This window comes from Ochotona curzoniae, unplaced genomic scaffold (genome assembly GCF_017591425.1).
Source record: "Ochotona curzoniae isolate NIBS_2020 unplaced genomic scaffold, NIBS_Ocur_1.0 contig_3368, whole genome shotgun sequence".
Taxonomy (NCBI): Eukaryota; Metazoa; Chordata; class Mammalia; order Lagomorpha; family Ochotonidae; genus Ochotona; species Ochotona curzoniae.
The window spans coordinates 2,881,675-2,896,850 of record NW_024465837.1 but is presented as its reverse complement, the minus strand read 5'-3'; the positions used below and the strand labels follow the sequence as shown (position 1 = coordinate 2,896,850).

Below are 15,176 nucleotides of genomic sequence, written 5' to 3'. Positions count from 1 at the left end.
TCCGTGCAGTAGGTGTGAATAACATGAAGGTGTGAACAGCTCCCCTGCTTGGCAGGGCCCGGGGAGCTTCCAGCTGTTTGGCAGGGCCCAGCGGATTTCTCTGACCACCTTGACGCAGTTTTCACCCCCTTTCGCATGTACACTCAACCACCCCACTAAGAATATTGCAATCTATTAGGCATAGTTTGCCCCTGTGAGATGGCTTTTACAACCAACATGAGCTTAAAAGTTAATGTTACTGATAATGTCTTGGTGAGTGGGCCTTTAACTGCGCACAGGAGTACAATTAAGCCCATGCTGTTTCCAGACACCTTATTGTGTGCCTACCCATTGCTCTGAAATCTGGCCCAAACATTTAGCATGCTTTCTGGGAAATGGCTTGATAAGAGTTTTACAAACTAATGGAAGTGGTGGGAGTATGGGCTGAAATTGCTATGACAAAAAATATAGCTACTGGGACCCTAAAGGCTATCCTGCTATGGCAAAAATATAGTTTCTGTGACCTTAAAGGTTAGCCTGTCCTTGCAACTCTCAACTCTATTACTTTAGAACATAGTAAATGTAGTTGCTTTAGCTGCCTTCGTAATTTTTAACTAGAGGAAATATAAAGTGATTTTACTTCCATCATATATACTTTTGATTATTGTTTGATCATTTATAAGGTTGTAGAACCTGCAGTTGTAGAGGGATTTAATGTTTGAAACCTTTTGTCTTAGATTTTTATGTTTTTTCTCTTTTGATGTATTTCTCTCATTAAGTGATGGATAAGTTATAGAATAAGAATTGTAGTAGGAATGTATTACTGAATAAGATGTGTTGTCTACTGAGAAAATGTTGGCTGCAACATCAGAATGGATAATGCCCTGTCTTAAGGTGAAACTATTTGTAGAGTTGTCTTTGGAAACCTAAATGGAGTAAACAAGGCTCATTGCTAATTGCAATTCTTTTCATCAGTCATCATAACTCTTGTTTAGTTAACAAACTGTGTGAGCCTGTAGGCCTAATGACCTTTGGTGTCAATGCCCCAGTCCCCATAAACCAAGGCCTCAGACCTTTTCCCATACGTAATTCAAGGTAGGGGTCCAGTTGTCACAGGTGGCACCAAGGATGGGACCCAGACTTGAGGGGAGTAGGTGGGGGCTGGCAAGCTGAGATGAGCAAGGAATGTGGGGTTCTCCCTCATTCATCTCTCAAGCTGTTGTAAATTGTGTCCCCCTTTGAGCTATGTCAAAATGCCCTAAAAGAAAACCCTGTACTGCTTCTGTATAAATAAAGCGGACAGCTTTCTCACGTGGTCCACAATGATGTTGGAATTGTAGTGGTCCGTCTCTTCTTTCTACGCCTATTTCACGCACCCTTCTCGAGCTCCGAACTTAGCTGGAGCTGGACGCCGGCAGCTGAGAAGTCACACAGTGATGCATCTTCTGTCAGATTGGGATGCAGGAAAGTGATTGGTGGTATAATTCTTTGGCCCAGATCTGTTGATTTATCAATTTTTGAATGATTTATCAATTGGTGGAATGAAGGTCTGAGAATGCCGAGCTCCTCTGCCCTAGGGGAAATTAGATGTCTCAGCTCAGGGCAGAGCGCCTCCACCTTCTTCTTCTATTGAAGCCTTCCACGGATTTTGTGATGTTGCACCCACTGATGATGAGAGAACTTCTCCATCAGTTCTACGGATTCCGTTGTTAGTCCCTGTCATTACCCTCACAGACACATCCAGACAAGCCATGTGGACTTATTGTAACCCACTCAACTGGATACCTAACATTAATCACTATAATAGTCATCATCTCCTCTGTGTCTGAAATAAACAAGAACATCTGATCTCAAGGCTGCTCATTCCATGTAATGAGATTTACAAACATGAGAATTATCTGCTTTTGGAAATAAGAATGAATAATTTAAAAATACCAATAGTTGTTTTGTAAAAATAAGATGAAACAATTGAAACAGACAATATTCTGCTCTGAATATATATATGTATATGATTATGTATACACATAAAATTTTAACATTTCTTACAGTTCATATGTATCTTTTTTCCATATCTTGTTGTTAATGGAATAATAGAAATTATGAAGAGTAGTTAACCTAATGCTATCCTTTCCTTGAAATCTCCTTTCCTTGAAATCTCTCATTTAATGATTTTAAAATTCCATGAACAAAAACCCCAAGAATCAACCAATTGTATTTGTTGACGGCTGACTTCATTAGTATTTCTTTCATGTATTTAGTACGTCTGCCCTAGGCAAATATTTACTTATCTCTACAGAATTTTTTAAGCTGCTTATGATGCTGAATATAGCACAAAATACAGTTAAACATAAAGAGACAAAATCAACAACAAAAAAACAGATAAATGTGTCTTGCTGGGCCTCTGCTGGTAGCTAATTATCACTATTTGGAAATCACTTTAGCCAAGGGTTGTCAGATAGATAAAAGCACACCGTGCTTCTCATTGCCTTTTGAAAGGGGAGGGGAGTCTGGATTTAAGCATTATGTTTAGAGCAATCAGTTCATGAGGTCTTTATACAAAGAATATCAAATATCGCATTACACAGTATCTTGAACAAAATGTGTACACACTGTCTTTAGGTGTTTAATTTTTATATTCTCTTAAAAAGCTGAAAGCATTAAATATATGTTCTTATTTTAAAGGAAGTGTACATTATGGTTGATTTGAAATACAGAGGAAGCAAAACACCCACAAATCTTCCAGTTTACTGCATTTATTTTCATGTTGGCAAATTTAATCATCTTTGTCCATATGTGATTATGGATTCCACAAGGACACCAGCTGGACTGGTTTAGTAAGGGGCTGGAGGACATGTGATCTGCCAGATATATCCTCATAGTTGCAATTACAATATTCCCTTAATTGTATATCCCACTTATTTCACATAATACATCATGTATTTTTATCATTGCTGGATAATTTTGATGTGAATACTGTGTTTATAATTAACTTCCAGTTTTCCGATTTACTGCACATTAAGAGTCATTTAATTCTGTGGAAAGGCTGCAGTGAGCATTCTTATGTGTAGTGCTTTTCCACTTTTGGGTGATTAATACGGTTATTTTCATTTTCTGTACAAATGCTTTTATTAAATTTCCTGCTGAAAATTGGCCCACAATAATGGGCATTAGAAGAATCAGGCATTTGCAATGCGTTGGTGTATTTGCTATTAAGAATGATGATATTGTTCATTAGATTTTCTGTTTTCCTTATGAGTACCTATGTGAGAAATTTCTCTCTCAATTCAAGACCATCAATAGGGATATAGGAATAATCTGCTGATATTTTCTTCAGGGAATTAGGGAACTGAATGTATTTTCCTCTTTAATAAGAGATGCTGGAAAGGCAGAGCCAAATCTCAGGCCCACATTTCACCAATTTGTGTTGTCGTGTAAAGACACCCTGGTAACGTATACTTATTAAAGTCTTATTTCTGCAGTCATTTTTTTTTTTTGCCTTTTGCCCCATTTCTTGTATTTACTTATTTTAATTTTGTGTCATTTGAGACATTTTGTAATTTATGTAAGCTTTTAAACACTTCTGAAACCAGGCAGGGATTTAACTAACTACATCCAAATATTTGAATTATTATCTTAGGGTAAGCTTTGGAAAATAGAAGTATTGGTTCCTATGTCAAGTTATATCTGAGCCTTGTAAAAGTTTTTTCAATAGGAAGCATAAATAATATAATCCAAGTATGGAAATTCCTGGTGACTTATTGCAGCTAAAATACCATGTGGGGAGGTAAAAGTCTTGACAGGAATATAGACAAATGGTTTTGGTGGGTGGAGAAGTAGCCTTTTTTTTCAATAACATTTGCCACTTCATGTGCAATTTTAGTTGACATATTTTAATTAAATGAGCTAACAAAATATTGAATGTTACAATTATTTCTCATTACTGAAAGTAGTATGCATGTGCTTTAGAGAATAGATATACAAATAATTCAGTTAACAGTCTGTCCAGAAAATGTAGGAGTGTCTTGGATGGAGGCTGATCTACCAGTGTAAGGCTTCAAATTGCAAGAATCTTCACAATGAGACCAGCATTTTTCTCAAAATGTCACAAACATTTGAATAGGCGTATGATTCTTGCTCATGATGTAATACTATATAATGTGGAAAAGTGAGTTAATTTTTGTTAGGAAAAATTACTGCTTATGCTGCCTCTGGTTATAAAATAACTTCAGGAGTGTTAATGTGTGGTGAAGCAAGTTGGGCTACCACTTGTGACATTGCATCCCATATACGTAGTCTGGTTCAAGTCTTAACTGCTCCACTTCTGATCAAGTTGTCTTGCTAATGTAACTAGGAGGGTAGCAGACAATTGTCCAAGCACTTGGTCGCTGAACCTATGCGGAAGACTGAATGGACTTTGAGGCTCTGATTTTGTCTTGAATGAGCCTGGGCTATTGTGGCTATTTGGAAAGTGAAGCAGTGAAAGAAATCCTTCTGTTTCTTTGACTACTCTGCCCTTCACTCTGCCTGTCAAATGCAAAACTTTTAAAATATTTATTTATCTATTTTAAAGATCTACTTATTTTTATTGGAAAGTCAGATATACAAAGAGGAGGAGAGACAGAGAGGCTACAGTGGCTGGAGCTGAGCCAATCTAAAGCCAGCAGCCTGGATAATAAAATAAAGTAACCTCCACTAAGCTCCAAGAGCAGTGATAATTCTGAAATAGTCCAGGACATGGCAATTATCAAATGTATCCTCAAATAGTTTTTTTCAATAATTTTTAAAATTCATTATGGAGACATTTCCATAATGAATTTATGCTAACTTAAATTACTGAACAATGTCAACCCTAAATATTCCTGACTGGGAGCCAGATACTCTTTAGGGCCCTTTCATTGAACTGTGTATCAGTGGAGTGGATTCAATTTGCTTTCTTTCATTGTAATGGATTTTCTTTCCTTTGGAAAAGAGGACATCTCTTGCACTTGCTGCCACTTTAATATTTAAACATATATGGGTCTTTTAATCTCAAAACTGCTCTGTCATTGTAGAACAGAATGTAAAGTGAGTGTGTGACTTGAATTCTGGTTTAATAGATGATACACCATGAAAATGTAATGTTATTTGCTTATGGATGTAGAATCTTCTTCACATGATATTTGAGGCAATGGTATTGGGCGGTCAATACTGTTGTTTTTGTCAGTGGTTTAAAAAAGTTTAAACTTCCCAAGCAGAAATAAAAATAAGCAAAAGTTTACAAGTCAACCATTGTACTATGTAATCATCATTGTGAAGAGTGGAAAATGTTACTTTCCATTGCCTCTCTTTTACTGACAGCAGTATTTGATAATACTGATATCATAATACAGTACTCACACATTGGGCCTTAAAAACATCTATTATCCTTTGTGAACAAAGACAAACTATCCTTCTGGGTGCATAGAGATTAGATCATTATTCTCATTTTCTAGATAAGGATACTGAAATGAAATTTCTTGCCTCAGGTCAGAGAACAAGTCACTGGTAGAATAAGATGAGGGCAGCGAGTTCTTGATTTTCAATATTTTGCTCAAAGAAATAGTATTGTTTTACTCACTATGAGGACAGATTATTCTCAGTCAGGAGGAATAAGGCTTGCCCAGACCATGTAAGAAGACCTGCTGAAAAATGAAAATCTGCTCAGTCAACCACTTGCTTATTGATATGCAGGTGTTTTTCACTGAGCTGATTGGGTGCCTTGCAGACACAGCTTTTATCTTATATTCCAGTTTGTTTCTGAAGGCTCTTTTAAAAACATGATTTTGTGATATCTTGAATTTCATAACTATTTTACATAGTTTGAAAAGTATGCTATCTGTTGTGCAAGTTGGGCCTGAGTATTTGAAAGTGCTCTATATTATAAAATCTCCTTTTTAAATACAGTGACTTGCAAACCCTTTTTACTCTCTGAGATTATGCAAATTAAGACTTCACCATTAGAAAAAAGTTGGACTTCTGTATTCATCATTAGCTACATGAAAATGCTTTGGGGTCTAGAAAATAATACTGAAACCATTAGGTCCCTCTAGGTCACGTGGATGTCTCTAAGTTCCTCTGGATATAAAAGTAACCATCAGGCAACTGTACCATAATCCATATGGAAAGTTAATGTGCAGAAGAAGCTGCATCTCTTCAACATTCAATGAGTCTTTATTAGACCCACACGTTTCTACTTACTTACACCTTTAGTATACATTAGTTCTTGGACATGTTCTGTTAGGTTAATTGGTTCATTAGTGAAAGATTACCCCCTTGGGGCCCGGCGCGGTGGCGCAAGTGGTTAAGGACCTCGCCTTGCATGCCCGGGATCCCATATGGGTGCCGGTTCTATCGGTTCTATCCCGGCAGCCCCGCTTCCCTACCAGCTCCCTGCCCGTGGCCCGGGAAAGCAGTCGAGGACGGCCCAAAGCTTTGGGACCCTGCACCTGCGTGAGAGACCTGGAAGAGGCTCCTGGCTTCGGACTGGCATGGTATCGGTCGTTGCGCTCACTTGGGGAGTGAATCATCGGATGGAAGATCTTCCTCTCTGTCTCTGCTCTCTGTATATCCGCCTTTCCAATTAAAAAAAAAAATTACCCCCTTGGCCCAACAACAGTAAGATAGTAAATCTATAAATGTAGGATCTCTGGTCTTTCAGCTCGATTCACTTATAATGTTACCGACCTTGGTGATTATCTTTATATTTGATACTTACCACTTCTTTTTTGATTTACATGTTTAAACTCCTACTCATTGACGGTAAGAATGACAACACATTACCATTCACTTGTAGTTTGTGCAACTAGAATTAATAAAGATCACAACAAACCAAATAAGAAATTGAAAATTTGTTTCTCAATAGTTCTCAGACCCCTGAACTCAGTCTTCATCAGGAGTGACAGTTTATATGTATTGTGGATTTTATTAGTCATGCATAGATAGATAGATATTAAAAATGTGATTCTGACTGCAATAGCTTGAATTTCCTAGATGTAGCTTCTGTGGCCTTTTAAATTAGTGTGTCTTCTAGTCTTAATATTGAAAACTTGAATGAATCAATTATAAATGCCCATGTTGCTAGTCATAGGTGGAATAATTATTCAGCAGTATATTTAAAAATAGAGGTAAAATATTGACTTGGCTGACTATCCTTGAAAAGTATTTATATCCTGAAATTGTTTTATTTCCTTTGAAAAGAAAGTTCCAAGGACTTCCTGAAAGCATTTGTGCAATTGTGTATTTCAAGTTGCATTTCAGGAGCTTGTATTCACTTCAAACTCCAAGAGTTAGTGACATTGTTCATTTTTTAAGTAGATTGTTAAGTAGATGATGTATTATGTTAATTTTAGTTTTTACTCTGTGCCAAGCTGTGGTAAGGGTTGGATTATGACATCAGAGCCCTTGCCTTCATGAAAATACTTCTGTCACAAATATCATCTCAATTAACCAGGGTTGCGGAATAGAAAGGTGGAGACGGGTAGATAGGGCTGGCTGTGATGATCTAAAATGAAATCTGCAAGTAAGGGTTAGCTGTTGGAAGGTTCATGGAGAAAGCAATCAAGTGAGCTTTAAAAATGAGAATTACCCAGTACCTATAAAACTGTATAACATAATGCAATGTAATTAATAATAAATAAATAAATAAATAAATAAATAAATAAAAATGAGAATTAAGTTTTGTGAAAGGAACCAGAAAGAGATCAGCACTCAAAGAGCAAGTATGTAGCAGACATCAGAAATGTTTGAACACAAAAGTGGAAACATGAGATTTTCACGTTTGATTTAATACAATTTAATTTGGTTAGTTTAAGGCAGAAAAAGATATCTTGCATCCACCAATGCAATCTTTAAATGCCTGAGACAACACAGGCTAGGGTAGGCAAAATCAAGAACTCCATCTGTGTCTCTCATCTGGATAGCGGGGAACAAAGTACTTGACCCATCCCTCACCTCCTGCTTCCTAGGGTACAATTTCTTAGCATAAAAATGTAATCAGAAGTGGAACAGGGATCCAAACCTACTGCTCACTATGGAATGCGGTGACTCAAATGGTCTGCTAAGCATGGCACTAAATGCCGAACCCTGGAAATTTTCTATACCTTCCCTTTTCATTTTAAAGACAAACAAATCAAGGTCCAATTAGATTGACATTTGGTTTTACACAAGGAGTTGCCAAAAATTAACGGAAAGTGCCTATTACAATAGAAAAAAGACTGCATGAAGGTCAAGAGTGTTTTTTTGGTACCAAAATAAGCATAACTTTTTTGATTGTATATTTGTTTTCTATCTATGTGAAACACAGAGAGATAGTGATGATGAAGAGGTCTTCCTGGCTCATTCATCGTCAGCCATGGTAGAAGCCAGGAGCCCAGCTCCCTTGTGGATGTCAGGGCTCTAAATACTTGAATCTCCTCTGCTTGTTTCCAGGCACAGTGCCAGGAAGCTGGATTGGAAATGGAGTAGCTAGAACTCAGACTGGGACTCTGATGTGGGATGTGGGTGTCACAAGTGGTGGTTTTAGCTGCCATCTCTCAATGCTCACCCTTGGTTTCAAGTTCTGTTTTCTATGAGCTGTTTGAAGTGACTTATATTAGTAAAACTTTCTATTAAGATTATTCTTATTGGGCTTGAAAACTGGATATATTGCCAGAGATTGGGTTAAAGAGTTGAGAGTTTAAATATCTATCTACAAAAATATCTACCAACATTTATTTAGGCTTCCTTCATAGTGAAAGCCGTTGTGAAAGCCGTATCAGTCATGGTGCTTTTCATCCCTTATTAAGAAAATTACAAGGAATACTTTAACTCTTCAGTAATCCATTGATTATAATCTCTAGCTTGGAAACCACTACATATTTTGTGGTTTATTAAAAAGGAATTCATAACTCTGTTCTAAATTTTCACAAAGTCCACTTCAGTTTGGAGCCAGAAGATGCTCTGTTTTGTTTTAAAAAGCCAGGGCCAGGAGACGGGATGGTCTAGGGGGGACTTGTTTATTGCTTGTCATCATTTCTAGTTACAGACCTATTGGCTTCTTAGACATCTCAGATGTAGTTTATGTACTGTTTCTTTTTGACGAATGGCACAGCTTGAATTTTCAGGCCAATAATTTATGTAAGTTGCAGCTGTACTTACAACTGATTACTCTTCTGATATTTTTCTAATAATTTTATAGAAACAAATTAGGGCTAACATTTTTGTTTACAGCTTCAATTTTTGGTTAGTCCTTTAATCAATATGCAGGAATCCATTATGAGCTAAACTCTATATCTTAATAAAAGCCTGCAATTTGCCGATGATTATATGTGGCATTTAATATTGCTGTAAGAGCCATAGTCAGTAGAGTGGCAGTTTGACAGTTCTAAGTGCAAGAATATGTTCCAGATATTTAAACCGTAATTTAAGAAACTGATATTCTTTTTGGATGGGTTTAGATGAGCTAAATTTACTTTCATCATCTTTGTTTTCTTATAAAGAACTGAAAAGAGAACTTTTTCCCATATGTAAATGATATAATATTATTGTCTTGAGCTGGAATTACCATATTAGACAACTGGATCATGATCGAATATGCTAGTTTATATATTCTTAGTCACAAAGCCCTAACTCAGTTCACATGCTGGCTGCTACATTAATTTGCCTTTCGAAGTATTAAAGAGGGCCAGGTGCAATGGCTTGGTTTGCTAATCCTCCTGCTGCTAGTGCCAGGATCCCATAGGGTCCAGGTTTGTGTCCCAGGTGCTCCACTTTCCATTCATCTCCTTGCTTGTGGCCTGGTAAAGTGGTAGATGATGGCTTAAGAGTCCTTGGAGCCGTGTACCCGTGCAGGAGACCTGGAAGAAGCTCCTGGCTTCAAACAGCTCAGGTCTGGTCATTGTGGCTACTTGGAGAATGAGCCAGTAAATGGAAGGTCCTTGTGTCTCTCCTTCTCATTTTCAATAAAAACCTGCTTTTTTCAATAAAAATAAATAAATCTTTAAAAAGAAGTAATAAAGATATGGCTGCATAGGGGATAAAATGAGATAATGTGAAATAATATGGAGTGCTTGAGTCACTGAACATAGATGTGGTGGAATGTTAGGATTTCTGACTGAGGCTAGAAAGATATAATAGAAGTAACATTCCAAATCCAGAACCCCACACTCAGAGTTTACAGAGAAACTGGTCCCAGGTAGGTATTACTGTCCTTGTATTTCCCAGCTTCTTAATGATAGTAAAAGAGTACAAGGACTTGAAAGGAGGAATGATTCTGTGAAATGGTGCTTTTAGAAAAAAGGCACTGTGTGCCCCCTGGGACAGCGAATGGGACCCCAATCATTGTGAGAAGGAGCTTCATTCAGGAAAGTCACTCCACAAGCTTGCTATCTTCCTTTTGCAGTTGAGAGGACAGCACAGAGGTGCCCCAAACAGGTGGGAAAGGTTACTGTAGCCTGTGGTGACAATGATAGATACTGAGTTCTCCTCCCAATATTTGTCAGGGGAAGGGATATGTGAATATTGTCTCAGGACTATGAATGGGCCTAATGCATGAGCTACTGTTCTGTAGATGAAGAGTTTGGAGAGTTTTAGGCTCTGCCAAGGGGGCTTCTGCCAGAGGATGAGGGGAAACCTCTAGGAAAATGGGTGTATGGTAAACTGCTGAAAAATGGATGCTAAGAGGCTGCTACTGGGTGCAGGCAGTTAAGGAAACACCTGTGGTTTAGAACTTCAGTGCAAGATTCTGCAGCAAGATGCTGCAAGGCATCTACGGGAGTGTCCAAGTGAGGAGTCACTTTGAATGCTGTCCAGCTGCTGAGAACTCAAAACTGCCACCTACGTATGACATTCCCACACTCCTTACTTCTCCTCTTTGTGTTCCTATCCTGGATGCCCAGAATCCAGATAGAAGGGGAGTGGGAAGCAGGATCTCTGGGTAGAGAAACAGAGGAAATCTGCATACCACCTTTTCCACTGCTGCCTTTCAGCTGGAATGAGGCCTGGACTGAACAAGGCCTGACTGGGAGATGATTTGACATTTAATTAAGTTGAAGAGCATTTTTGGTTAATATGTTACTTCTAAGTTTGAAACAAGACTGAGTCATTTTAAGTAAAGTGGGACTTTCTGCTACCTAAGGGTGAGCAGAAAAGTTTTACGGAATCTCTCATCCAGCGGTGGGGCCGTATTATCTCCGCTGAATACACATTTAAAAGGACTGGGAGGAAAATAACAAGTATTGATTAAATTCACAGCTGTACCTGTCTGTTACATTGGTTACATTATTGTTGGTGATGCTTTCACTTACAGGCTCTCTTCAAATTCAGCATTCTACATCTGAAGTCTTCATTTTTGTTTGATGTTCTTCTGATGTTTCCTGGCTTAGGACAAATACTTCTGCAACACAAGTTAACTGGTTATTTAGAAGGAAATTTTGTAAGCGAGTTTCTCAGATTACATATCAGCATATGAATTTTTTATGTTAGTGTTCCATGATTATTGATAACATTTATATCCAAGATGAAAACTAGGAGAAATTTACCTCAACAACTTTCTAGATAGAAATAATCCAACATTTACTGTGATGTAGCAGCTTGGGGTTATGGTCTTTATTTGTTTATGTATTAGAACAGATGGCTCTTTAGTATTTTAAATTCATGTGATACTTATAGTAAAAGTGTATAATTTGCAAGAGTCTAATTGAATATACGCAAAGTGACTACACTCAGAACCTCTAAAAGCAGCAGAATATTGTAACACCCTGTTTACTGTCTAACCCCTATCAATCATTTTGTTTGATTTTTAAGCTTCCTTAGTAGTAGAATAGTTTGTGAGATTTACTCATGTTAGTTGTAGATTAAATTTGTAAATTTGTATAGTGTGTGGGAAGTTACTTCCTTGTCAGCACTTGCTATTGTCAGTCTATCAGCTGTTCTAGTGTGTGCTGATTACTTTGTAAGGAAAATCTTACCCGAAACCTCAGGACACCTTGCTGCAAGGAGAGGTCTTCTGCTCGGTCTTTTCTGATTTCACAAGCACATTGCTGTAGCTGAGCTGAGTATTGAAGCATCAGGCTTTGCATTTAGAAGGAACTCAGAATGGTTATGTTTGTGGTGATTGCAGCTCAGTGCTTACCAATACCTTTGATAAATGGCTTGGCTGGCTCCAGGGGCTTATCTTCACTTTGTGCATCAAGATGTTTTCCACTGGGTTGCTCCCAATCTGGGGCAAAGATTCTGCACATAAACTCCAAGCAGTTAAAAGAAAAAATAAAGGAACCACAACAAAACTCTTCCTGCCTTCCTGTCACAGGTCTTGGAATTTAGGCTCTTAGGCTCTGATTGCTCTGCCTTCTCTTCCTCAGCTCAGGTTGGGCACCAGTTCCCTACTTTAGAGGAACAGTGATTCTCTGAAGAGTGAAGCAGTTTTAACAGAAGGAACAGTACCTGGTGGATGGCAGTAGTAACAAAATGTCCACTATAAGCCAGGCAACTTAAACTGATGCAGTCTAGGGGTCAGCACCATTGAGTAGGAGGTTTAGTCTTCAGCTGTAGTGCTGACATCCCATATTGATTTGTGTCCTGGCTGCTGCATTTCTGTTCCAGGACCTTATGGCTTGGGAAAGCAGTAGAGGATGGCTGAAGTTTCTGGGTTCCTGCACCCAGGTTTGAGACCTGGAATAAACTCCTACCTCCTGGATTTGTGTCAGCCCAGTTCTGGCTGTTATGGCCATTTGGGGAATGAATCAGCAGATGGAAAATTACTCTGTCTCTCTTTCTCTTGTTAATTCTGCCTTTCAAATTATAAAAGAAAATGCAGTTTAGTTATTCCAGTAAATTCTACAAGATTTATGCTTGAATTAAATAGTACCATTTTAGGCTCTGTGTAATTGCTTCTGGTGAGCTGTGCTAGATCAGATATTCTGTTACAACTTACACTGAAGAATGGGATCATGGCTTCTTTGTGGAATTCTTTGCATTGTTGTAAGAAGATATGGTTCGCTTTATTTCAGGTTTTTCATCATAGTATTCCATGTTAGAAATATCTCCCTGTCTCTGTGATTTTATGGTGTGGACAATGTGGTTGTAGAAACTGATCATTTCATGCTTTGCATTTCCAGACCTCAAAGTTTAGATTTTCTTTTTTCTGTATTGATATCACTAAACCTGTGTGACAATGGCATTGGTGCCTTTGTGTGTGCTACATATATTTTGCGAACTTCCTTAGGTCTTTTCTGACACAGAATTGAGCAATACACAGAATTTGTGAAGATCTGATTCCTTGTATTGAGAGTATCACCACAGCGTAAGTCAATTTGCTTAGCTTTCAGATGAAATTATCAACAGGATTGATTTTGTTTTCTAGTTTTATATGAAGGAGATGTGAAACACTACCGAATTAGAAGACTGGATGAAGGAGGTTTTTTCTTTACGAAGAGAGTGACCTTTTCAACACTGAATGAGCTTGTAAGCCACTATTCCAGGGCAAGTGATGGCTTGTGTGTCACACTGGGAAACCCATGCTTAAAGGTGAGATGGCTTCAAGCTGTGTCCATTTATCTTTGAGGGTAACCTTTTCCCTCCAGATGTTCAACTACTTTTCATGTGCAGTAAGTTCAGAAAAATAATGTCATTGGATTATCTAAGGCAGGGAGAGGCATGCTATCAATGCTGTTTGATGGTGGTTTTTGTAAGTAAGTTTTATCAGAACAGATTTATTCATGGATTCACTATTTCTGGCTGCTTTGATATAATACTGGAGTTTTGTGATTTCTGCAGAAACAGTATTACAGTTCATTAAGTAGACTATAAACTCTGGGAAGGTAGAAACCTACCTGATTTGTTTGGAAAATAACATTTATTTAACATTTAAAAATATTTATTTACTAAATGAGTGAATAAGGAAATGAAAAAAAATGAAGCTTGCAGAAGGCAACATAATTATACAAAAATGTGATATATAATAAAGAGTTGTGGAAGAGTTTGTGAATGATGTGTGACTTTTCAACTGGTCTTTGAAATTAGGATAAATTAGTAAGACCAGAGCAGTAAGACTCCTGTGTTGGTACGATAGATGAATATTGAGGTACCTAATGTAATATGGAGAAGATCAGCCAGAAGAAACCACAGTTCAGATTTTGCCATATCTGGTTTCCATTTTAAGGTAATTAGAATGCAATTCAGTATATTTTGCTTTTAATAACCTTATTTATTTCCTTTAAAGAGTAACCAGGCTATTATTTTCAGCAAAGATAACGATCTACCCAATTTTCTTAGAAGTATTTTTGTTTTTCTGTGAAACAGGTACAAGTTCCAGCTCCTTTTGGTTTGTCCTATAAAACTGTGGACCAATGGGAAATAGATCGCAACTCAGTGCAGCTTCTGAAGCGATTGGGATCCGGTCAGTTTGGTGAAGTGTGGGAAGGCCTATGGAACAATACCACTCCAGTTGCAGTGAAAACTTTAAAACCAGGTGCGAAGTATGAAACATTAACATTTATGAGCTCAGCCTACCACTATTAACACCCGAGAAACCAGAGAATGGCCAATGGTGGAAGTAAGCAGGTGTTGTTCTCTGTAAACAGGTGGCCATAATCTGTGAACCTGCTTTAAAATATAAAGAACATGTTCCCTGGATCAACTCTGTCCTAAAATGCCCATAACAGTTTTGGAAGTGAATTTCTTTTCTATGGTTAGAATTCAGTCTTCCAATGTCCTTCTCTCCTGCTGTGCATCATTGCAGTTTAAAAATGTTGACTTAATGGTTTTAAAAAATAGGTTGGAACCTTGGAGCTATTCAGTGAATAACTATTAAATATGACTATGTATGGTTAAGAGGCAAAATGATAGTTGTGATTAAGAAGAAAATAAATTGTAATTTTTCTTTTCAACTTACCTGTATTACTTTTTTTACATGGCTAGAAAGTTATTAGACTAAATGCTTTTCAATTTGTTTGTATTTAACCAGATAATCAATAGAACTATTAGGTATTCATTCTGGCTCAGAGATGTTATGAAATGAGTTACCGAAACAATGATAATGTTGGGGTCAACAAGCATACTATTTAAGGGCATTAACATTGGTGTGAGATAAACCTAAATAAAATTTTCACTATGTCTTCTGTGACTTTGGAAAGTTTATTAATCTTTTCATTTGAAAGTCAAAATTATAAGTTCCCGTTTTATAGAATTTTAGAACAAACTGG

The 15,176-nt window shown here is 37.5% G+C and overlaps 1 protein-coding gene across 1 annotated transcript in view; it reads left to right on the top strand.

Annotated features, from left to right (window-relative positions):
* Positions 1 to 15,176, top strand: part of FRK (fyn related Src family tyrosine kinase) — a 97,726-nt gene that overhangs the window by 63,543 nt on the left and 19,007 nt on the right. The window contains exons 3-4 of the mRNA XM_040979987.1: positions 13,337 to 13,500; positions 14,275 to 14,443. Coding sequence (XP_040835921.1) covers positions 13,337 to 13,500; positions 14,275 to 14,443 — 333 coding nt within the window. The remainder of the gene's footprint in view (positions 1 to 13,336; positions 13,501 to 14,274; positions 14,444 to 15,176) is intronic.